This window comes from Mytilus trossulus, chromosome 13 (assembly GCF_036588685.1).
Source record: "Mytilus trossulus isolate FHL-02 chromosome 13, PNRI_Mtr1.1.1.hap1, whole genome shotgun sequence".
NCBI lineage: Eukaryota > Metazoa > Mollusca > Bivalvia > Mytilida > Mytilidae > Mytilus > Mytilus trossulus.
In genome coordinates, this window is record NC_086385.1 from 3,397,645 (window position 1) to 3,423,958 (window position 26,314).

General features: G+C 31.6%; 1 protein-coding gene across 1 annotated transcript in view; it reads left to right on the forward strand.

The window, feature by feature from the left end:
- LOC134694667 (uncharacterized) overlaps window positions 1–11,070 on the forward strand; it is a 52,984-nt gene extending 41,914 nt beyond the window's left edge. Inside the window, exons 9-11 of the mRNA XM_063555712.1 lie at window positions 882–986; window positions 2,273–3,418; window positions 10,085–11,070. Coding sequence (XP_063411782.1) covers window positions 882–986; window positions 2,273–3,418; window positions 10,085–10,845 — 2,012 coding nt within the window. The 3' untranslated portion in view covers window positions 10,846–11,070. The remainder of the gene's footprint in view (window positions 1–881; window positions 987–2,272; window positions 3,419–10,084) is intronic.
- Window positions 11,071–26,314: the final 15,244 nt, after the last annotated feature.

The following is a 26,314-nucleotide window of genomic DNA, read 5'->3' on the forward strand; positions in this document are numbered from 1 at the left end:
ATTGAATCGTCTCTGAGTAGTTCTTTGGATGATTTGTTGGACCAGTAAAGGATATTCCTAACATCTTTATGGCAATATGTTTCTGAATGAACAAAAGCTAGGTTTTACAAACAGGTCAGTTTTTTGTTCACATTAGTGATTGGCGAATGGAAAAATAAAAATTGTACAGTTAGTGACAATGTGACAATTATGTTGCAGCAGGTGCACTTTTTGATGATGCCCCAGCCAAATACATATCATTATACTCTTTTTATTTTTATCATTTTACACGTGATAGCGAAGTTGAAAATTTTTGTCACATTTTCTCATGACCTACATTACAAGGATTTCTGAAATTTGTTTTCAGGATTTATGTATGTCAGCTTTACGGTTTGATGCATTTTCAGATTCATCACTCAACAACTTCCTGTTTACTGAAAACTTAAATCATTTTACACATGATAGTCAAGTTGAAAATGTTCATCACATTTTTCTCAGGAACTACAATATAAGGATTTCTGAAATTTGGTTTCAGAGTATATATTAGTTAACTACACCGTGTGATTTGTTTTCAGATAAATTATACAACATCCTGTTAACCGAAAATCACATACTTTTACACTATTAAAACTATTCACTTGCAGCGGGAATATCATCAGTGAGCAGTAGCTCGCAGTTTCACTTGCTTGATATTTATTACATGATTTTCATATTATACCATCGTTTTGAATCAAACGACAGGGACTGAGAAAAAAACATAAAAAGACACAAGTTAGATAAAGTGATCATACCATATAATAGGAAGAAAAGTAGAAAACAGTCCTTAAATTTGTGATTGGTGTAACATTTGTAAATATTTGTTATATCATTGTTTAACAAAATCTCATAATTTGGTATTTTAGGTTCCTTATTGTTGACTCCAATTGTATGCGATGGTTATGCTATAGATGTGATGGTAGACAAAAGGTTGATTGACTCTCATAATGTGAGGAAAAAGACAACTAAAGGTATAATATGACAAATGGGAATTTAATCTAAAAAATAGCTATTAGTTTTTACATATATTTTTCACATAAATACATGATGCACTGATAAAGGAAATGTCTCCAAATACAGAAATGTAGGTACATTTAATTTTTTTATCATTTGGTCGAGTTAGCATAGTTTTGTCAGTACTATTGAAAAATTGAAATAATAAGATATTGCTGTAAGAAAGATTTTTGAGAACACTTGACAAATTTCAATCATATTTGGACTGAACTGTTTTTAGGATAACTAAATCTAATAATTGTTTCTTGATGATCAACCTATATATGTCTGAAATTGATAAACTAGAAGGAAAGGATAAAATGCAAGTAATTGTTTGTCTTGTATTATTTTAATTTAAGTTTCTTGTTTACAATTTGGAAATTAGTATGTCCTTCATTATCACTGAACTAGTATATATTTGGTAAGGGGCCAGGTGAAGGACGCCTCCCAGTGCGGGAATTTCTCGTAACATTGAAGACCTGTTGGTGACCTTCTGTTGTTGTTTTTTCTATGGTTGGGTTGTTGTCTCTTTGATACATTCCCCATTTCCATTCTCAATTTTATTTCATCAATTACGACACTACTGATTTATTAGTGCCATCTTAAATGTACACGAATTTTGTAAAAACCTGAGCTATGGCATAATATTGCATACTTTATGCCAGTGTCTTGGAAAGATTACAGTGCTGTGGCAACACATTTGATAAAGTTTGACACACACATATTTTTGCTAACATATTCTTTATCTACAATATCCTTAATTTTCCATTGATCACGGACTGGTGCAACCTATACATGCATGCTACAGCTATCAAATTCTGAAATGAGGATGAAACATTTCCCGAAAAGAAATTTGATTTTACTTATCCTTTAGTTCTTGTGAATATAATGCAGATGTACAAACTTTCTTATCATACTCTCAAAAAAATAAAATGAATTAAGAAAAAAAAGGCAAGTATGATTTTTAAAGTTCAAAAATACTTTTAGGAACATTTATAAGGGTAACTGGCTGTACTTAACATCTGTATTTTCATGCAAATACTTAAGTACTGCCTATTTCATTAGTGATACCCTTGGGAACTTACGGTCTACCAGCAGATAGAAGTACCAGTGGTATTAATAACATTAACGTTTCCAAAATGTATACATCATATGCACAATTACTGTCTCTTAATTGATGATCGAGGTTTATTAAATTGATAATACATACCGTAATCTGCACTAATAATAACATGAATAAATGATCATTATTGTTGGTTTATAGATTTCCAGAAGTTAAAAGATGACATTGAAGAAGGAAAAATGAATGAATTTCAAATTTTGAGCTTGGTATCCACTTTTTTAAAGGAAACAAAGCAACGTTCATTATCACCTTACAGAGAATTGCTTATTCATTCTGTGAAGACCAAACAACACATGTTATGTAGATTAACGCTTGCCAATATTATGGATAGGCAAACACCGTTTTCATACCTGTTCGAGGCTCTATCAGTAGCGATTGACGAAGAAGAAAATTGTTGTGCAATGGCAATAGCTTGGTTTATAACGAGAACATTTTTCCTCGCAAACAAAGTTGTTCTCCTAGATCGCATACTAGATATTTGGCCAGCCTTTAACTGTAAACACATACTAAAGTCTGAAAATCTTGTAATAGTTGTTGAACTGAAGTGTAAGATGAACAATGTTCATGTAACGACTAAATATTTTTCAGTTGATATTGTATATTTGGTAAATGAGGATATTTCTAAAGAAAACACTAACACTGTTAAATCAGAAGAATCAAATGCGGAAGTACTGTTTCCTGATAACAAACAAATAACTGGACTGTCTGCAAGGGATTTGTTTGCAAAACACAGCAAACTGACTCTTATAAGCAAATCATCATTTCAACAACGTGGTATTGAAAAGCAATGTGTTAATTTATTCTGTAAAGTTAAAGGGTTCTTACCTGTTGGGGAAAATGAATTCCCGAAAATATTTTGTGGGTTGCCAACAAAAGTTGTACAAGGGAGCCCAGAATTTATGTCTAAGCTTAGAGTTGGAGACATGATCGGCACAGATGAATTCAAAAAAGGAACTCTCGGAGGATTTGTAAAGGTAAGGGGGGATACAGCCTTTCTTACATGTCTCCATATATTTTTAAATGCTGAGGAATTGGCTGCGGATAAAATCAGCCTTAATGATAATAAACCTTTGTTGGTAAAATGCTATCCAGCCTTTGAAAAATCAGGTGCCTCAAGCTCACCTTCATTCATTTGTGGGAAAATACGAGATATAGCCTTCAAAACCGACAATCCTGAATCCACCAGTATAGACGCGGCATTGATTAAAGTAAAGAAAAAAATCGAGATGTGTTCAACCGACTATGTGTCCACTGGTAATCAGAATACTATAAACTATGAACAAATAGGTATGTATGGTCAACTGGTAGTGTGTTACATTTTGACTGTATTTGAATTGTTTACCACAACAACAGGGAAATGAATAATTTGATACATCAATCTGTTGAATACTTAGAAAAAGCAATAGTATTGTATTAACTTCTGAATAAATTATTTATTTTAAAATGCAAATACAGTTAAAATGCAACACATTTTAATGTTTATTTTTGAATTTTAAGCACTACAAATTGATAGATGTAATTTGATAAAAAATTGAAATTTTGATTGGGCCATTATTCTATGTTTGCTTTCGGATAAAGTAGTAGCAATTATAACCCCGATTATTCATACTTTTTTAGAAAAGAAAGTACAATGCAACCAATCAGATTTTCAATTTGATTATTACGTATTACTTTGCTACTAAAAGTTTTTGAGACACGATTCATTAGATTCGTATATATTGCGTATACATGTATGATATATGATTAAACATGATAAAATTGAGAAAAGAAATGGGGAATGTATCAAAGCAACAACAACCCGACCATAGAACAGACAACAGCGAAAGGCCACCAATGAGTCTTCAATGTAGCAAGAATTCCCGCACCCGTAGGTGTTCTTCAGCTGGCCCCTAAAAATATGTATACTAGAACACTGATAATGGACGTCATACTAAACTCCGAATTCTACACAAGAAACTAAAATAAAAAATTATACAAGAATAACAAAGGCAAGAGGCTCCTGACTTGGGACAGGCGCAAAATTGCGGCGGGGTTAAACATGTTTATGAGATCTCAACACTCCCCCTATACCTCTAGCCAATGTAGAAAAGTAAACACATAACAATACGAACATTAAAATTCAGTTCAAGAGAAGTCCGAGTCTGATGTCAAAAGACAAATGGATCGAGAGAGTTAAAAAAAACCTGGAAAATTGATAAAGGAAAACAAATTCTGACGAAAACAAACAAACCATAACTCTCTTATGAAGTTGAATGGTTGAACCATAAGCTTGCAGCGTTATTTTTTTGTTTTGTAATCGAGATATCATTAGTACCTTTAACATGTTTTAAGTACAGCAGTTCGTCAAAATGGCTTTCATAACAGCTAGAAAAGTTGTCCGAGTAATTTGAATTTGATTCAATGTAATTGCGTTTAAATAACAACTAGTGTACAAGTGTGAACAAATCTTATGTTCAGGTTATTAAACCAGGTGTATGTATGGAACCCCATGACTGCCTTATGTTAATGATCAGCATTACATGCAGTGCTCACACCATTATATTAAGTGCTCACAACATTATATTAAGTGCTCACACCATTATATTTAGTTCTCACAACATTATATTAAGTGCTCACAACATTATATGCAGTGCTCACACCATTATATTAAGTGCTCACAACATTATATTAAGGGCTCACAACATTATATTAAGTGCTCACACCATTATATGCAGTGCTCACATCATTATATTAAGTGCTCACAACATTATATTAAGTGCTCACAACATTATATTATGTGCTCACAACATTATATTAAGTGCTCACAACATTATATGCAGTGGTCAAAGCATTATATGAAGTGGTCACAACATTATATTAAGTGCTCACAACATTATATTATGTGCTCACAACATTATATTAAGTGCTCACAACATTATATGAAGTGCTCACAACATTATACGTTTTTTGTTGTATGATGAGATTGTTGTATGATGAGATTGACGTATGATGAGATCATTCGGTAAACATCGTTTTTTAGCGGAAATTACCGAATCCATAATTTGTAAATTACGGTAATACCCAGCAAACAAATTTGAACAGTTATTAAAGTCATGTGATCATAAGGCAGAATACAATATTTAAAACTGATTGAAATAAGTAAGGAAAAGATGAAACTAAGAAGTGAATGATTAAAGTAGTTCTGTTCGTCGTAAGAAATACGAATGGCAAAATGTAAGTGAAATAATAAAAAGTTTATTTAAAGAAATATCGAAGGGAAATTTGTATGACATATTCCTCGAGTTCATTTCCTACTGAAGAACTTTAGCAAGTCGCACTTTATAGTCCGTACTCAGTTTAAAAAAAGCTTAATTACCTTTTAAATAAAACAGTCAGCTTTCTATAACACATAAGCGTCATATTACGCTAGCTTATATATGTCATGATTGAGTCATTTTTGGCATCCATTTTCAGAATTTGTCATTTCACATGAATAAGTATCTAACAGATATGGACAATGCAGTTTAAAGCATTTCATTGTAGGTGTTTAACATAACTTTAGGCAGCAACCATTTAAATTTTTTTTTTGGGGGGGGGGGGGCCTATTGATTTTTATTTTTTTCGCGACAAGTCGAAAATATTTTTAATTCAATTTTAGCATTATATATATTGGCAGCTAGGGGTGAATCAACCAATTTTTTTTTCTCAGAATCAAAAACAAATTATTTTTTTCTCCAAAAACTGGAAACACACTTTTTTTTCAAAAAAATCAATAAATTTTACCCTTTCAAGACCCAGTTTAACATTATTTTCATTTAAAGTTATCATCTCTTATGAAAACTGAGTTTGTGGGGATGAATAAAACGTTTACTACGTTTGTTCGTCAGTTTGCACGGTTGATATATATAAAAAAAAAGTGGTATGCTTGATAAGGAAACAACTTTCCACAAGAGACAAAATGACATCACAGAAATTAACAACTAAACGGCCACAGTACGGCCTTCAACAATGAGCAAAGCCCATACTGCATAGTCATGCAGCTATAGGAGGCCTCGAAATGATAAACGTAAAACATTCCTAATTTATGTACAAACAAAGGATCGAAAAACTAACATGTATATAACACATTAACAAACGACAACCACTGAAATAAAGGCACCTCCTGACTTGGGACAGCCACATATACATAATGTGCGGCGGGTTTTAACATGTTAGCGGGATACCAACCCTCCCTCTAACCTCGGACAGTGGCGTAACAGAACAACATAAGAACGAACTATGAAAATCAGTTGTAAAAGGCTTAACTCATCAGATGGGTACAAATAGACACTATAAGTACTGATCTGAGAGTACTCGCAATTACTGACAGCTAGTTCAAAGCCACTAACAACTAATAAAAAAACATGCATCTAAGTTTTGCATTAAGGTAATGATTGAAACAAACTGTGAGTAAAATAGAATGATTTACTATTATTGGATAGTAACGATTGTCCATGAAAAAGGAGTCATTTTTAATGCTTTTAAACTTTGTACTTGTTTGGATGTATAAATATTTTAATATGAGCGTCACTGATGAGTCTTATGTAGACGAAACAAGCATTTGGCGTACTAAATTATAATCCTGGTACCTTTGATAACTACTTGACCTAAATTAATTCTGGTTAAGGTACATTAAGATACAAAATATAATCAACTACAAGTCATAGAAGAATAATATCTTTTAGATAGCACTTCTTTGATAACAATGGACCTCGAAAAAAGATTCAAATTTGTGTTTAGGTCCAGATGATAGCAACAACACAAAAAAGAGGAATGCTTTTTGTTGCTGAGCACTTCTTTGATTTTATTTAAAGTCCACACAATTTATTTTGTAACGGAAGCACAAAAAAAAAAGATACTCATTATTATGTCAATATATAATTGTAATATACTTATATTAATGGAGAACTTCTAGTATTGTTTTACTGTGAATTCTTCTCGTTGTTGTGATTTGCGTTCTAATTCTTCTCACATACAAGCTTGTCTATAGTCTGAGGATTTCTGTTATTTTTGCTACCAATTTTTTTCCATATTCCATCTTAGGATCAATCTAAAAGTTTGAAAATTTCATATCTGAATATTTTTTTCGTTATCTGGAAAGTTACTTTTGACAGCGGATCTTGATTGTTTCTGTGGGGCTTCTTTCTGATGGATAGGGATCACTCACGGGGAAAAAAATGGAAAATTGTCGAAGCTAATTTGACTTTTATGTATAGCATAAAATCGAGAATGGAAATGGGGAATGTATCAAAGAGACAACAACCCGACTCCATAGAAAAAACAACGACAGAAGATCACCAACAGTTCTTCAATGTAACGAGAAATTCCCGGACCCGGAGGCATCCTTCAGCTGGCCCATAAACAAATATATATTAGTTCAGTGATACTGAACGCCATACTAATTTCCAAATTGTACACAAGAAACTAAAAAAAATAAAATAATATAAGAAAAACAAAGACCAGAGGCTCCTGACTTGGGACAGGCGCAAAAATGCGGCGTAGTCCGAATTATATTCTTAAAAGAATTTAAATTCACAAACTAGTTATTTTGCACCAAACATTGATAACTGTTAAAATTTGTTTGCTGGGCATTACCGTAATTTACAAATTATGGATTCGGTAATTTCCGCAAAAAAACGATGTTTACCAAATGATCTCACCATACATCAATCTCATCATACAACAAGCTCATCATACAACAAAAAACGTATAATGTTGTGAGCACTTCATATAATGTTGTGAACACTTCATATAATGGTGTGAGCACTTAATATAATGTTGTGAGCCCTTAATATAATGTTGTGAGCACTTAATATAATGGTGTGAGCACTGCATATAATGTTGTGAGCACTTAATATAATGTTGTCAGCACTTAATATAATGGTGTGAGCACTGCATATAATGGTGTGAGCACTTAATATAATGTTGTGAGCACTCAATATAATGTTGTGAGCACTTAATATAAGTTCCATATGTATTGATGTGAACAAATTAAATATGAAACCAGTGTACTTTTTACATTAAACTAAATGTACACATGTTTATTGTACATGGCGTTTGATGTGAACACAGCCTAAAACGTAGATGTTTAGTATGCAGAAATATTATAGTTTTACATGTTATTTTCGTTGGGTCTTTTCAGCCCCGCCTCCATAGTCATTATCTTTGAATTTGAAATTTCTAATAACAAATGAATAAGTTAAGAATATAAGTTTGATATTAATTTAAAAAAGAAGATGCATTATTAATACCAGTGAGACAGGTCTCAACAAGAGATCAAATGTCACATTAATTTACAACTATAGGTCATCATAGGCCCTTCAACAATAAGCAAATCTCATACCGCATAGTGCTCTATGAATTGCCCCGAAATCACAATGTAAAACAATTCAAATGAAAAAGTATCTGTCTAATTTATGTATAAAGACTGAACAAAAATCAAACATGTTACACATATACAAACGAAAACAACTGAATTACAGTCCCCTGACTCGGGACAGACATATACATACAGAATGAAGCGGGGTTAAACATGTTAGCCGGATCCAACCCCACGCCTAACCTAGTAAATTGATGTACAAATACAACATAAGGCTGTTGAAGGGTAACTACTGACGGTAACTGCATGTTTTTCATTTTACAATTGTATAAGCCGATCTCGTGTTCATGGAAGGGACGATAAGTCATTCATGTTTGGTGTGCAGGATTTAGCAATCAATTTTTTTTCCATTTATTATGTTTTCCTGCCCCCCTTAGAAATTATCTAAAAATTAATTTCTGGACGTTGGCATTCTTTTCAAAATGTGTGATTAGTTTAGTTAAAGGGGAATCATTTGTGGTTAGTAAATAATATTTGGCATGCAATTGCATAAGTATTGATATATGTCATTCCCACGCTACGTTGTTTTTGGTAGAATATTCATGCGCATAGTTTATTGACTTAGTTAAGATGTGAAGTTATAACCATTCTTAATACATTTGTATGTGTCTATTAAACTGCACACAGAAAATTATAGACATGCATGTGTGAACCGATTATATTGCTCACTCTTGTGGACATCGTGTATATAATTTAGATCAAGAAAAACTTAAATATGAGATACAATATATTTAGGTTAAACTTGATCATAACTGTAAATACACAATTTCAAGATTTAGTAGACGATTTAAAAGAATAATAAGAAGGTTCGTGCATACCAAGTTATGGCAGTAGCTAATATCGATATTGTGTACACGTTAACCGTATACACGGAACTAAAAATAACAACTCAGTTGAGGAAGAGATAGTTTAGACCATGCGTGACAAACTTGGGACGATAATTGCATGATAAGTCCTTGTTTCTCAAATTACAATCGAAAATTAAAGTATGCAAACAACATAGGGTCTTGTGTTCTACTCAGATGTTGATTTTCTATCTTAAATATTAGAATGTCTAATACAACCAATATACATGTTGCTGCATTGTACTTTGTGATTTACATAATTTTTTACAATCTGAATCAATACTCAGATATTCGTATTTACAAAAAAAAAAAACGATTCTTGTTTTTGTAAAATAGCAATAACCTTATGTGTTGATAAATGATGATAAAAAAATGTAGTATGATCATGTTATTGCCAATGAGACAACTCTCTAAAAGAGACTAAATGACACAGACATTAACAAAAATAAGTCACCGTACGGCCTTCCACATTGAGTAAAACTCATACTTCATAGTCAGCTATAAATTGTCCAGAAAGGACAAATGTATAACAATCAAACGATAAATCTAACGGCCTTATACATGTACAAAAAAAATGAACGAAAACCAAATATGACAGCAACAAACGATGTTTATAGAACATGTATAATCTTATTAATTTCTAAAATGGAAATGTTGATCGTTGATAGTGATCTCATGATATATTTAAACAGTATTTATTTTTTCGTATAGGTCTTAAATCGGATTTTCTAAATGACAGCTGTATAGATTACCGCCAGTTTTGTTTCTCTAATCCAAAGCGAACAATAGCCACTGTCTCAGTTGGAGCCATTTCTCGTATACCTGATACAGGAAACTTTAAAGTAGATTCAGAGGTGTCGAAAAGTAGAAAGCCATTTGATGTGGACATAGAACCGTTTGATAAGTCATTTAATGATGTGATTCTGGAAAATATGAAAAAAATGGCCAGTTCTGTAGTCGCAACCATTAAAAAAACGTTTAACTCATCTATACCATTAGAAAAACAAATCATAAATATAGTAGAAGGCGAAAGTGATACAAACTTTTCAAAAGAAACCAAACAAAGTATTGCTAACATTGCGTATGACGTGTATTGTAAATCAGAAGCAAATGGAGGAGGTGATGCACCACATGACATTGATAAACTACTGCAGACATCAACAATATACCATACCTCTAGTATATTGTCGGGAATAATAAGCGATGTACACATGCAAAAGACCTTCTTAAAGATGAGTTTTGACAAAGAATCTTTTAAAAGAATTTCACGCAAAATGTACGGACAAATCCACATAACCAATATACGATTTAAGCCTGGAGATTCAGGAATGTGCATCTATATGTTTGATCCTGTTCAAAAGGTTCAAGGCTGTATTGGAATGGCGATTGCTAATCACCCGCAGAATGGTTGCATAGCTACCCCTATAATGGATATACTGAACTATTTCAATATACGAAATGAGTCGATTTAGTAGGTATTGGGGGGAAAATGTACAAATGTGTATGAACTAATCTCTAGTGAAGCCATTCTTCAAATAAATGCAGAAGATATTTAAATTAAGGTGGTTCGGGTGCCTTCTTCCATCTTGGATTTTGAAGAAGTAGATAACTTTGGTCTAGATATTTGATGAAATGTGCAAATAGTGAGAGTTGTATGTAATTTATGTAAAAGGCATTTTATATAAATATAGAAATTGTGTGTTTTATCATAATTACAGCTGTAATTTCTAAAAAAAAAACAACAACCCCACTTTGTTTGCGTTTGATAAGTTCTGATTTAACTTTGTCAAATAAGGGGAGATAACTCAGATAAAGTTATTTTATAATAGAAATTATTTTGAAATACCTTTTTTGATATGTAGCAAAACAAGAGAATTTCGATGACTACATTTTTTCTCTTGTCTGAATGCATGTTATAATTGGCGAGTGACTTTAACCATAAAATTAAATTTTTAATACACCCACCTAACACACGGAAGATTTATATATATCATTTGAAATCTACACATATGTACTTTCTGTTTTGCCCGGTCGTAAAAAAATCGTACCGTGCAATTTCAGTCAAATGAAGCGCAAAGGTCAATGACAAATAAGTGTATATTTTCTAGAATTTCACCTTGATTGCATGACTTTTATAAACTAAATTCACATATGTAAACAATTTAAGCTTTTAGCAGTTAGATAAAGTGTCATTAATCAAATGCATTTTTAAATATTTAAAGCGGGTGTTTGATAGACAGCACGTATTTCCTGAAACTCGAGTAAAAGTTAACAAAATGTGTGAAAATCAAATTGTTTTTTTTTCTGATTCAACTGTTTATCACTTAAAACTTAGTGAAACCCTGTAATAACTATCACAGAAGTTTTGGACATCATAAATTTCTTAAAATTATGCTTACTTCTAATCAAAGAGTAAATCATAACAACTCATACAGTTGCCAAAATACCTCAATCTGCGAAAAAAAACAACTTTAAAGCATTTCTTCCTATTTCAACATTGTATGTGGTCAATATAAGATTTCATAAACAAATTCTTAAGAATCTGAAGAATTTAAAGTAAGAAAATATGTGTGCGAATTATACTATTGCTTGAAATAAAGGGAACGAAACTAAGAGATAGCAATCTGCATTGTAACTACTAGACTGAAATAAACATCTTTCGTGCAAACAATTATCAAAGGTAACAGGATTATAATATAATACGCCAGTGAGGCTGAGATCAAAATAATTATACAGCCAAACAAGTACAAAGTTAAAGATAATTGAGGACCCAACATTCGAAAAAGTTGTGCCAAATACGGCCAAGGGAACTCATTCCTGGGATAAGACCATACTTAGTTTTTTGTAAAGTGCAAAGTTTTGCTAAGAGGAAATTTGTAAAAATGGCAATATCATTGATATTCATGTCAACACCGAAGTGCTGACTACTGGGCTGGTGATACCCAAGGGGAAGAAACGTTTAGACAATGGATCTTTTGATGTAAGATTCTTGATTCAAAAAGAAGAAAATTAGGTCAAGTCAAAATCCAAGGTCATATTTTTGATTTGGGCTCTTTTTCAAACACTGTATTAGATATCATCAACATATTTTTACTAAATTGTAAGTTGCAACAGGTCGTAACATTGATTTTAGTTGAAACGGTACGCTTAAATTAGATTAGAGTTTCCTCCTTCTTTTTATATCAGAAATTATGCATATAGAGATATAACTCACTAACTATACAGAATCAAGATCTATGGTCTTTTGATTTGAAACCCTTGGTTTATGACCTGATATTGAACTCAAGGTCTTAGGTTTAATTGACGTTCTAGGTTTTGACCAATACTTTTCTCTCATATGATAAAGCCATGATACTTTGTTTTACTTTATTTTTGGTGTTTTGCACCACTTTTGATCTATGTTATGGCTATACCGCGGGTATGTTAATGCTGTATTTTCGAAAAAATGAAAAAATGATACTTAAATTTCGACTTTTAATAAAAAGACTTTTTGACTCATTTATAGTGTAATTTGTTGTATTTTTTAGTTTTGCTAGTAAGTTGACAATATAAATTTTCGTTTTCAAAAATAACCTTCTCAAATTATCACGTGGTTATCACGTGACACTCAAAATCTATTTATAAACGAGGAAACAGTAAACTCAAAAGTGCTAGCGTGTAGACAGTCTTGTTTTTCTAAATCTTGTTATCTGTGGATAGCTTATATACCAAAGTATTAGAAAAGTGCTACTCGCCTCCTTTGAATAAAAAGATTAAATACATAAACGGAGATTTTCGACTGAATTGTGCCAAAAATACTTTGACCTTCAGATATTACAACGTCTAACACTTAAACGGTATAAACAACATGAAACGAGTAGCAGTTTTCGAAAAATATTAATATTCAGCTTTCTGTACGTTAACTTGGATTAAAAATTCATCATTTCTACACGCTAGCACTTTTGAGTCAAAGTTAACGTGTTTCACAATTTTTTGTGTCCGACATTGTTTACAAACGCACAAGTGACTTTCAAAGGGAAGTAATTCTGTAAACAGAAATAAAAATTTCAGTCATCGGGAAATTATTGCTGATCTTTATTTAAATGTACTTTTTGTTGCATCTTCTCCATAACCAAATATTTAATAAAAGAAACAAACTATTTAAATATATATATTTTACTCGGAGAATAGATCAGAATGATTATAATTACACATCGGCTAGGGGTATGAAGCCCCTTTTCCTTCTGTTTGGTATTTTTTGGCCAAAAAATTATGTATTGAATTTTTCTACGGACACTGTAGCTTTATCTACCAATAAAACATGACCTCGGTGTATTCGCAAAACAGTGTGGGAAGTGTCGTTAAACACCATTCAATCAATCAGATAGCTCTTTGAATTCTATTTTGTCAGGTGAGGTGCCTCTCATGTTTGGGTTTTGCCACTTGTAACAGTGTAAACTTTTAGAGTGTACAATAAAATCATGAATCTTGCTCATTCTTCATAAATCATACAGACCCATACACTGTACATCATTCAGTCGTTGGTCACACCATATAATAATGACAGCTTGAAATATATATTCAATGTCCTGCTTTTTCTCTCTCTCAATAAATTTAATTACCACATGCTGATAGAAAACATAATTTAAGAAAAATAGATGATGATTTCATAACAAAAAAACTTATGGTGCCATGGTCAGTAAGTATGGGACTATTAAATCAATTTATACCAAATATGATAGTGCAAGAGCTAATGGAAATTTAATTATATTTCAAATCCTGCAACATTTTTTTCACACATACCCTTTATACACCATGTACACATTCAATGAATATTCTGTGTCTCATTCAAGCATACTTAAAACTCCAAAATATGTATTTATTCTATGTATGTATATATGTACCATTATCTCTTTAACTTATAAATTTGCAGAATATTTTCTTTTACAGCTAATTTCCTAAAGCTTGTAGAGTAAAACTTTGGTTGACTCGCTTGTCTTGTTTGTATAAATATTTACCCAAGCTTAAAGCTTAAAGCACTTAAGATTGTCATCTTCAAACAATAAATATAGACAAACTTAAACCTGTAAATATTATAGTGAAATTCAATTGGATGTTATCTAAATTATTATTGTACAATATACAAACAAAGCAAGCAAGGTAACCTAAGTCTTGCTCTACATGCTTTAGGAAATTAGCTGTAATCTCTTTTTAAGGTACAGGAAACAGAAATATAGGTATATATACTATAGGGTGTAAAGTTTATTTAAAGAATATATAATAATAATTTTGCAGGGTAAAGAAAAGATGCTATTTGAATAAAAATAATAGAGAAAAATTCTCATAGCAACTAATTGACAACCCCCCTCACCCCCCAGTTCAGACCCCAATTAATGAATCTGTGGCCTTAATCTGTATAAATTAGAAAAATCATGAACTTGGACAACTGTTTTTATTATCTATATTTTATTAATATCAATATAATATCTTATCTTTTATAATTGCAATGCTAACCATCAATGAGGTGTTTATTTTTAAGGATAAAGCAGCATAAAACTAGCAGACATCAGTTTAAATCATGTTGAACTGAATAAGAAAAGTTATTATAATATTTATCATCTTTTAAAGCTTCATGTAATTAGATAATTGAATTAATATTGATAATTGCTCCTCAATAAGCATTATTTGGTACTTTCTGAAAAGGGGGTGTGAATGTTTTTGTAAGGGAATATATGATCAGTGTCTGACAGAAAACCTCAAAGTTTTTCATTTAACCCAAGTAATTTAAAATATACATTCACTGATTGATTGATTTGAAATTGTGTATTAAATGTAGCTAACATGACTTATTTTACTTCATGTGGTATGTTTTTCAATGTGTCACAACTTACCATCATAACCAAATAACATAGATTTTTTTGTTTTTGTTATAAAACATGTTTCACAATCATTGAAATTAGGGAATGAGTGTTCCTATTGATGAATCTATATGCTAATTTGTATGTGAAAACATTTCATCACACTTTTGCTTTTGTTTCACATTATTATTAATAAACACTATTAATGATTTTGATTTTAATATTCCATGGAGCACAGCTAAGTATAATTTATCCACTGAATGAAATCACAATTTGTACACAGTGACACATTTATGAAGTAAAAGTTCTGTGAAACATCCTCTCCTCAGTGATCATAATTAGGACACAATATCACATACTATATGTATTCCACTTTCTTATAAATTTTTCCTTTGTTTGATCATGAACTAACACATGTTCCAGAATCATTGCAGTTAGTTATTCATTCATTTCAACATATTTCCTTTTGCTGAACCTGCTTTTTCATACAGTAAATTTTTCTCTCACTTTTTTTTTAATACAGTCAATTAACTTCTAATTTGTATTCCTTTTAGCACAGTTAAAACAGTCTTGATTCCATTAATTTTGTCACACATATGTATAAGTAAAGAGTTGTCTTTTCAGGAAAATGAATTTTCTCTTTATATCTCATGTACAGGAATCTGATAGGAAAATAATATCCTTGTTTGGGTATTATTTGTTGATCTTCCTTAGAATGAAAAGTGCAGTCCTTGTGTCTTATTCATTGTATCAATTGTGCTATTGTATTGGAAGTAGCCATTGTTTCTCATTCATCTTAAAATCCTGCAAACAAAAATTATATTATTATACACAATATAATTAATTTATAAGCCCCATTGCTATATATATGCATAATATCTATTACTTCAATCATTGTACTTGATTTATATAATAATATGCTCTTAATGTGCCCTGTTATTAATATTTTGAACATAACAATTATCTTATTTACATTCTTATTCTGATACAAAAAGAGAACTTCAATATAATCAAATTTTAGTAAGCTTAATAGCTATAGCCCTTAGTATCAGCAGTGGTTGGTAAAACTAATAGTAAACATGTTTGTAATAAAATAATTGCCATGCTTGTTTACTTTCTTAACACATAAATATAATAGACAGAGTAATCTAAACTCATAAGCAATTAATCTTTAAATAGCTTTCATATCACTTCATGTGACTAAAAAATATTAAAGTGTCAGTAACAATAATATAATATTTGAATGCTTACATCATAATGCAGACTTCCTACATGTCAACTCACTTGGAAGCAGTAAAAAAACCAGTGAATACCAATTCTGCAAAAGACAAATATAAAATTGCATAATCAAAACTTTAAAAGCAATAAACAAACCAAAAGTTTTTTGTTAAACATGTAGGAAATAGGCAATAAAGGAGATACTTAAAAAAAACTGTTAGGTATTTAATCTGTATGATATTGAAATATTTACATCAATGTAGATTGACACTTTTTAAAGTCACTTATTTGGATTAGCAAATCCTACAAGTAATCAATAGTCTTTATGTCAATTGAATGAAAGTGGTGATCAATTTAAAATGTTCATGTCTATTACTAAAAATTAAATTTGATAATATATAAACTGAGATGAGCAAATTCTCTCATTTTGTAAAATCTCAGTAGCCTGATAACTGAAATATAACTTTAATAATAATAGTACATTTTATTTGTTTGAACATGCATTTATAAATTCTGGTATTTTTTATAAACTTAGAAATGACAATGGATATATAAATACTATTTGTGAAACAAATCCATGTTTTATTTTAATAAAATTTATGCTTAAACTCAATGAAAAAAAATAATTCTGAATTGAAACAATGTCATTCTCTGTTTAAAATGTACAAACACCAACACTGTTCATTTGCGTGGTTGGTGTATAAAAGTATAAACAAAAAATGACTAAGCTTAAGGATAGGTAGACTGGGTATGATAATATAGGGGGTGCACCCCTTACTACCAAAGTAAAAATGAATAGTTTTTATTTATTGCATACACTTAACCAAGAGGGAATAAGGGGGGGGGGGGGGGGGTTGTAATTATTATTTAACAGTTAGCTTGGGAAAAATCAAGTCTAATATAACTAATATTAAAACAATCTTTCTCCGAGCATTGTTTCCATTTACTATTTAGCTAACTTTATTGATTCGTTGATTGATTCATAGGTCAACGGTTTCGGTCGTCGGTTATCCTAATAATATTATAAATGACGAATTATAAATGTTTTGATTCACTTTAACAAATTCAATAAGAAGAAATGGGTACCGGTGATAAAGAGTTACAATTTACAACGTATTTACCTCAAAATGTATGCAAAATCCACCTTTCCATTGTGATTTCCATGTGCCGACTTCTGTGACAAGGTGCTCAACAGCTGATAATAATGACTGTGACGTGACAAGCTAAACATTGACGTTGATGAATCTTAGTTTTTGGCGATTTTCTTACTTAAAACTGTATGTGTTCAAGGGAACAATGGTCATGTATGAAGATATTGTTAATGTCGCAATGCCGTTGTCAAAAAACAACAAGTTGATAAATCTTTGACCTCGGTGATGCCAAAAAATCACCACTCTATAGCAAATTCTCCCAACGTCCGATTTAGCCAATCAAAATTCGTATAGTTTCGAAAATGACGTAATAGATGAGATTTCGATGCAATCACCAAAAATTATAAAAAATTATTTGAAACCGCATTAACCTACCCGCGACATTTTAATGGGTGGATGGAACCTGAGTGCCTGGAAAGAAACCACTGACTTTCGAAAGGAAAAATGACTCCTACACAGCTACCTTTGCATTGTTACTATTTATGTGCTAAAATGTGTAGTACTTGAAATCTGCTTTTAATACTCAGTATTATTTTGTTGCTCTAAAGTTATTGTAATATTTAGGTACCTGTATTTTACAATACTGTATTAGTACTTGAAATGTACTACAGATTTTTGGTTACTACCGTTATATTTTCAACATTTTCAAAGTTTTTCTATTTCAAATCTCTTAAAGTTCTGATTTTCAAACATGGAATATTGTTTTTCTTTCTGTACCAAAACATTTAGTACAAATCAAGTACTGTAAAATACATGTACCTAAATATTACAATAGTTTTAAAGTAAAGAAATATTACTAAATATTAAAAGTAAATTTCCAGTACTGGATTATTTAAGTACAGAAATAGTACCTATGCAAAAGTAGCTGTGTAGTCAATTAGGATTCTAGACGAGTGCAATCGCACCAGCGGGATTCGAATTCACAACCTGAATGTTGACTGGCTAGTGATTTTAGTTCTTGAACTATTTAGACCACTTGACCACCGAGGCCCCTTTGCCCTTATAATGTTTTCCTCATGGTATTATAGGTACTGTACATATGTAGGACTCGGCGGTGCGATAGGGACGCTGAAGTGCCATGTTCACGCTGAAGTAAAAACGATGGTCTTCGCCGAAGTACGATTGTCCTTTCGCTGAAGTGCGATGGTATGGCATGATGTTTGAATATTATCACCTATTAAAAAAATAAACTTACAAAAATACAACAGGGATTCGCCGGCAGGAGTAAAGGGTTTTCTAGATAGAAATATCATGCATAATAGGAAGGGGAAAAGAAAGTAGCGAACAGTTCGTTTCCCGACCATTTTTATACGACCGCAAAATTTGAAAAAAAATTCGTCGTATATTGCTATCACGTTGGCGTCGTCCGAATACTTTTAGTTTTCGCACTCTAACTTTAGTAAATATGAATAGAAATCTATGAAATTTTAACACAAGGTTTATGACCACAAAAGGAAGGTTGGGATTGATTTAGGGAGTTTTGGTCCCATCATTTTAGGAATTAGGGGCCCAAAAGGGCTCAAATAAGCATGTTCTTGGGTTTCGCACTATAACTTTAGTTTAAGTGAATAGAAATCTATGAAATTTTGACGCAAGGTTTATGACCACAAAAGAAAGGTTGGGATTGATTTTGGGAGTTTTGGTTCCAACAGTTTAGGAATTAGGGGCTAAAAAAGGGTTGAAATAAGCATTATTCTTGGTTTTCGCACATTAACTTTAGTTTAAGTAAATAGAAATCAATGAAATTTAAACACAATGTTTATTACCACAAAAGAAAAGTTGGTATCGATTTTGGGAGTTTAGGTCCCAACAGTTTAGGAATAAGGGGCCAAAAATGGACCCAAATAAGCATTTTTCTTGGTTTTCGCACCATAACTTTAGTATAAGTAAATAGAAATGTATGAAATTTAAACACAAGGTTTATGACCATAAAAGGAAGGTTGGAATTGATTTTGGGAGTTTTGGTCCCAACAGTTTAGGAATAAGGGGCCCAAAGGGTCCAAAATTAAACTTTGTTTGATTTCATCAAAAATTGAATAATTGGGGTTCTTTGATATTCCGAATCTAACTGTATGTAGACTCTTAATTTTTGGTCCCGTTTTCAAATTGGTCTACATTAAGGTCCAAAGGGTCCAAAATTAAACTTAGTTTGATTTTTACAAAAATTGAATCTGTTGGGTTCTTTGATATGCTGAATCTAAAAATGTACTAAGATTTTTGATTATTTGCCCAGTTTTCAAGTTGGTCCAAATCGGGGTCCAAAATTAAACTTTGTTTGATTTCATCAAAAAATGAATAAATGGGGTTCTTTGATATACCAAATCTAACTGTGTATGTAGATTCTTAATTTTTGGCCCTGTTTTCAAATTGGTATACATTACAGTCCAAAGGGTCCAAAATTAAACTTAGTTTGATTTTAACAAAAATTGAATTCTTGGGGTTCTTTGATATGCTGAATCCAAACATGTACCTAGATTTTTGATTATGGGCCCAGTTTTCAAGTTGGTCCAAATCAGGATCCAAAATTATTATATTAAGTATTGTGCAATAGCAAGAAATTTTCAATTGCACAGTACTCAGCAATAACAAGAAATCTTCAATTGCACAGTGTTGTGCAATAGCAAGAAATTTTCAATTGCACAGTATTGTGCAAAAGCAAGTATTTTCAATTGCACAGTATTGCACAATAGCAAGAAATATATAAATGCACAATTTTAATTGGAGTTATCTTTCTTTGTGCAGAATAGTATTTGAATCAACTTAAATCATTGTTTTATACAACATACAATGTATATTCACTTTTACTACCAACTGATAAATTAAAACAATCTTTACCATTCCGTGATAACAAGAACTTTTTTTACATTTTAATATTTTATGATGTATTTAAAAGAGTGATTATTGTTGCAAACTCCATTAGAAATTTGAATTGATATCGGTTTTGGAATAAAGAAAAAGGGGAAGTAAAAAAATTGAGGGAGGGGGGGGTCAATTTTTCTCATTTGAAATTTCATAAATAAAAAGAAAATTTCTTCAAATATTTTTTTGAGAGGATTAATATTCAACAGCATAGTGAATTGCTCAAAGGCAAAATAAAAATTTTAAGTTTATTAGAACACATTCATTCTGTGTCAGAAACTTATGCTGTGTCAACTATTTAATCACAATCCAAATTTAGAGCTGAATCCAGCTTGAATGTTGTGTCCGTAATTGCCCCAACCGTTCAGGGTTCAACCTCTGCGGTCGTATAAAGCTGCGCCAGGCGGACCATCTGGTTTAGCAGTGCAGATGGAGTTTTTCAAATATCTTAAACTATGTCAGGCGGAAACAAAACGGCAAAATGCTGAACTTGGTTCGCAGATGACCTTTAAACAGTGTTCGGAAAAATGATACAAACCTTTTCACAACAAATGAAATGTTTTGACATAAATGACTACTTTGACTTCTCTTCATTTAAACTTCAGAAGATTTTGTGTGGAAAATTTAATAATGAAATTACTTTCTATTATTAGCAATAGTTTTGCAAGGTTCTTTAATGTGTTTGTAATCCCAATTGATCAATCCAAACTTGTATTAACGTCACCCTAGTCTTAGTTTATTGTGATTACAGTGTTTATTGTCCACAAAAGAGGGACGAAAGATACCAGAGGGACAGTCAAATTCATAACCCCCCCCCCCCCCCCCCCAAAAAAAAAAACCCCAACCAACAACTGACAAAGCCATGGTTAAAAATGAAAAAGACAAACAGACAAACAATATGTTAGACCGAAATTAATATGACTTGCTCTTATGTGAAACTCCCCATTTATTATAAACTACTCGGCGGTGTATCAGCTAATTTGAAAGTCTTTGGTGGATAACGTGACTATTTCTATTATTTGGACCTACACGCTGAAAATTTTTTATCAGCATAGTTTTTGAGTCCTTGCTTAAATAAATGCCAATTGGATAATTTAAAATTAGATTAAAAAGAAATGAAGATTTTAAAGTCTTGGAGTTGAATTAAACGGAAATAAAAAGCTACTTTTTTAATTGGTAAGATCTTAATAACCTTCTTGAATATTTGATCCTTGTGTATACGAATTTATTAATCAAAGGTAACAGAATTATAATTGAAAACGACATACTCGCACTTCGTCTACAAAAGACTCATAAGTGACACTCAGAGCAAAATAGTAAGATATCCAAACAAGTACAAAATTGAAAATCATTGAGGTCCCAAAATTAACAAAAAAGTTATGCAAAATACGGCTAAGGTAATCCATTCCTGGGATACGAAAATCCTTAAACGAAACGCGAGTCTGGCGTATCAAATGTGATTGTTATCCATGGCGTTGACATTTTATTTTCGAGCTATGACTTTCACTATGTCTCTGGCATATTTAGTTCTTTTTTATAAGCAGGGTACCTCTGATAACCTTTATCAATTTTGGGACGAAATTGTGTATGGGGATATTTTTGGTTCTTTTTCTGAGTATAACTTAAAACCTTTTTGGGAGTATTTTTAACCATCATCTTTTTTTGTTATCTTTAATGATGTTCAAAACCAAAACTAAAATGTTCCAACTGTTGATTATGAATAACAAAATATGCTGCAGGCTACGTATTCGTTTAACTTTTCTCTGGTATTATTTCAACGTGGTGCATTTATTGTAGGAAAATCATCTGCAAACGAGACATGCATTGCAATTAAAATGGATATACTTCAGAAATAATAATAATTGATAACATTCTACTCCGTATACTGTAAATTCAGAAATTATTGCGTGCATTTATTATTGCGATTTTGTCATTTTAGACCTTAATGCGATTTTAAATTTTTTACGATTTTGAGACAAATCCTGTTAAATTCATATAAAATATTTTTAAATACGAGTTTAAATTATTGCGTTTACAACCCAGTCGCATTTTTCGCAATCATAAAAACCTCGCATTAATTTCTGAATATACACTGTATTGTTTTAAGTCTTCTATTGTTTGTCAGTTGTTCGTTTGTGTGCTCCTAGCGTTGACAGTTTATATCCGACTTGAGTAAGAATGTCACTTTGGTATATTTCGCCTCACTTTTACTTTAATTACAAGATAGGTATAATTCTACATTTATATATGTTGTCAGAAGAAGAACAAAACAAATATTATGATATTGAAGGGACGAGTTACTCTTGTGAGATACATTTTAGTAATTTATACGATATTCGATACTTTGGCACAATCAGGACGACACAACCTTCTAATGCTCATGGATTCTCAAGCATGCTTATTGATTTTTCTGGTTCGTTAGGCTCAGTCTGCTTCTGGTTTGTATATAACTATTTGATTTGAATGTGTATATCATGCATTTAATAGGATAAGCTGTCACTTACTATAAGGTTTTATAACTGACACTGAACCCAGGTTTAACGGTAGATCCATCAGACTTGAAGTGAATGATCATCTTATTGGAAGTGGAATTAAATTCTATTCCTTCAGTAGGACCGCCAGCCAAAGTATCTATTATTATGCTTCGGCTTTAACCTCGCCATCATATATCTAATCAAAATCGTTTATTATAAAAAGATAATAATGTTTTAGTATCACATTACATCTACTGTCCACTGGACGATATCTTAATGTACGACAGAGCATTGATATTAATTTTTCATACAATAAATATGTTGCTTACAATAAAGCATATAGTCGACTGTACATTGCATTGACTATCGCGAAGTGTACCAATAAATGAACAAGATCTGCTTTATGTCATTTCCAGTGTATCTGAAATCAACCTATTATTGATAATAATGCATACTTTTTATTTCTTATTTTCTGTGTCCGGTTTTGCAAACTGTTTGTATGTCGTTCCTGATTATTTTTAGATGACGGTCTTAACTACAATAAACTAAAATTCTCGACTTCTAATTTAATTTTGATTTTTATTCTGTTTTTATTTGTATAAAACAATTTTTAAAGAAAGAAAAATACGGCAAAAAGAAATAAAACATGTGATGGCAAACAAGTCTTCTATCAATGTTTAGAATCCCCAAAACATACATGAATACATAGAGAATAATACATGGCAAAATCCGTATCATATTTCGTATCATCCCGAGACATCAATATCAGCCCAAGGGCCTTTAGGCCCGAGGGATGATATTGGTCCAGGGTGATACGGCATGTGATACGGATTTTGCCATGTATTATACGCTTTATCATATATTTCAACAGAAGAGTATTATATTATATGAACTGTTTTCTGATCAATAGCACTGGGTTACCTTCAGTTCTGCTTTTGTCTTGTTTCAAAGCCTTAAAATAACTGCTCAATTATTTATACGAAGCACCTGGGTTACCTTTCAATTTGCGTGCTGTTGATTTAAAAATATTTTGTTTATTTTTGTATTTTTTATAGTTGCATTTAGTGTGCCAAAAAAAAAACTTGATGTTCGTGACGTCACATACAAAATGAAAACTTGAAGTTCGTGACGTTACATACCAAACAATGTCATTCAAAAAATTGACCTATTATGAAGAAATTTTTTCTTAAGCAAACAAAAAACCCAAAGAACTGACTTCATGTAAAAAAAAAAAAAAAAAAAAAAAAGGTATGCGATACGGGTTTTACCATGCGATACGGGGTATGCGATACGGGGTATGCGATACAGGGTAGGTGATACAGACTGGAAAAACGAACCTTTATTAGATATACAAAATAGCTGTATTTTGTACTAAATATATGATAAAATTATATAACTTAAAAAGCATGTTTTAAACATTTTTATAACCATTTGAATATGTATATACCTGCACAAAGTCATAAGGCAGACCGCCGGTATCGCGTATTCCCGCCTCTAAATGAAAGTACGTGAATTTCAGCATTACTTTTAAACCTTCTGCAACTGTGATATTGTATTAACAATGTTGATCAATACAATACTTAGAAGGATAGTTCGGTGACGTGAAACTTCCAACTGGTCCCTTAAATATTCCACCACATGTAACTGTCATAGTAAATAAGTCAGATGTTTATTAGTAGAATTCTTGTATCGAAATAGATGGTTGTTTTTAAAAGATAAGGGACTACTTTTCATCTTATGAAAGCATTGGAACCAATTGGATCATCTTTCAATTTTTATGAAAAACAATTTTTGAAGTTATAGCATGTTGAATACCAAACTTTACATGTGTAACGTTGTTACCGTTTTCCTTTAAAACAAAAATATAATTTTAAAGAAAAATTATCTTTTGTTATAACTGTTGGTCTTGTCTTCGTTGCATCAGTATCCAATCAACAGCTGATTCTACCTTCACAAACTTTCCGTATAAGCAAGTTCATTGTGAATCTAATGTGTACTGTTATATTCCTCTGGTCAAGTGAGGGATTTTAATGGTTCTACCTGTCCTGTTTGGACTTTTATTTGTTTGTGTTAGATTGTTCGAAATATACGGAAGAGCCTCTCATACGCGTGATAATTTAATTTAATGTGTTAGTGCCTTCACCAAACAAGCCTGTTTGCAGCGTAATCACCATTAAATATTGTTGCATTACCATTGCATCAAATTGACTCATATGGAATGATTCTAGCCTTGTTCAAATATAGTATTATTGAGGTTTTTTTTTATTGATGTAACAATGATAATGGCTTTTTCTAGACGGTAAATTTTTATTGAAGAAGAAAGCACTGTTCACGGAAAGAACCCACGATCTTTGGCAAGAAAACTGACAATTATTACCAAGGAAGACGTAACACATGCGGGTTCGAAATCATGACCTCAAGGTTAAGGGACAATATTTATCTCATTCTTACTCGATTTATCCTTTTCCTGACCCGTTCATTATCATTATTTAATCGACTTGTCAATCTGAGTTATTCACTGGTCTGAATTTGATTATGAAGTCCTATTAACTTACTCTCCTCTTAAATGTCTATTGTGACGACAATGCCTCATGATCATGACATTACATAGATAGAACGCAGCTTTTTGTAGGTAGTTCGAAAAGATGAAGTAAGATTTCTGCATATTGTCTAAAATCATATGAGAAACAGATTCCACCATCAAACCTTGTACAGTACGATATGTATCCACTCTCGAAAGTTAAAATTTACCACTAAATCAATCGTCGAGCCTCGCTTTTAAAATAAAACAAAAAAATATCTGTCTTGTATCATATTCGATGCAATGGGAGAATCTATATTTATACAATAGGTTAAGTGTTAAGATTAAATGATCAAACGTGTGGTGTTTTTTAGGTTATAATTAATACGAGAACTTACGACAGTTGCAATCTGTAAAAGAATATGAAATGTGTTTTGGTATTAATTAACACGTCTTTAAGTTGTTATGTTTGTCTATCTTTTCACTACTCAAATAAAGGCAACAGCAAAATACCGCTGTTCAAAACTCATAAATTGAATAAGAAAAAAAAATCAGGGTTACTAAGTAAAACTCAGGGAAAGACATCAAATATTAAAGGAGAACTACGACACAACATAAACACAACACTAAAATGTCATACACACAGAAATGAACTATAATATAACAATACCCATTTTCTTGAATTGGTACAGGACATTTAAATAAAACAAATGGTGTGTTGAACCTGGTTTTGCGGCTAGTCAAACCTCGCGCTTGTTTTTAAATAGCAAACATATATGCTCTATGTTGAAGGCCGTACCTTGACCGTTAATAGTAACTCTTTATTAATTTGTTACGTGGATGGAGATTTGTCTCATTGACACTCATATCTTATCTTCCTA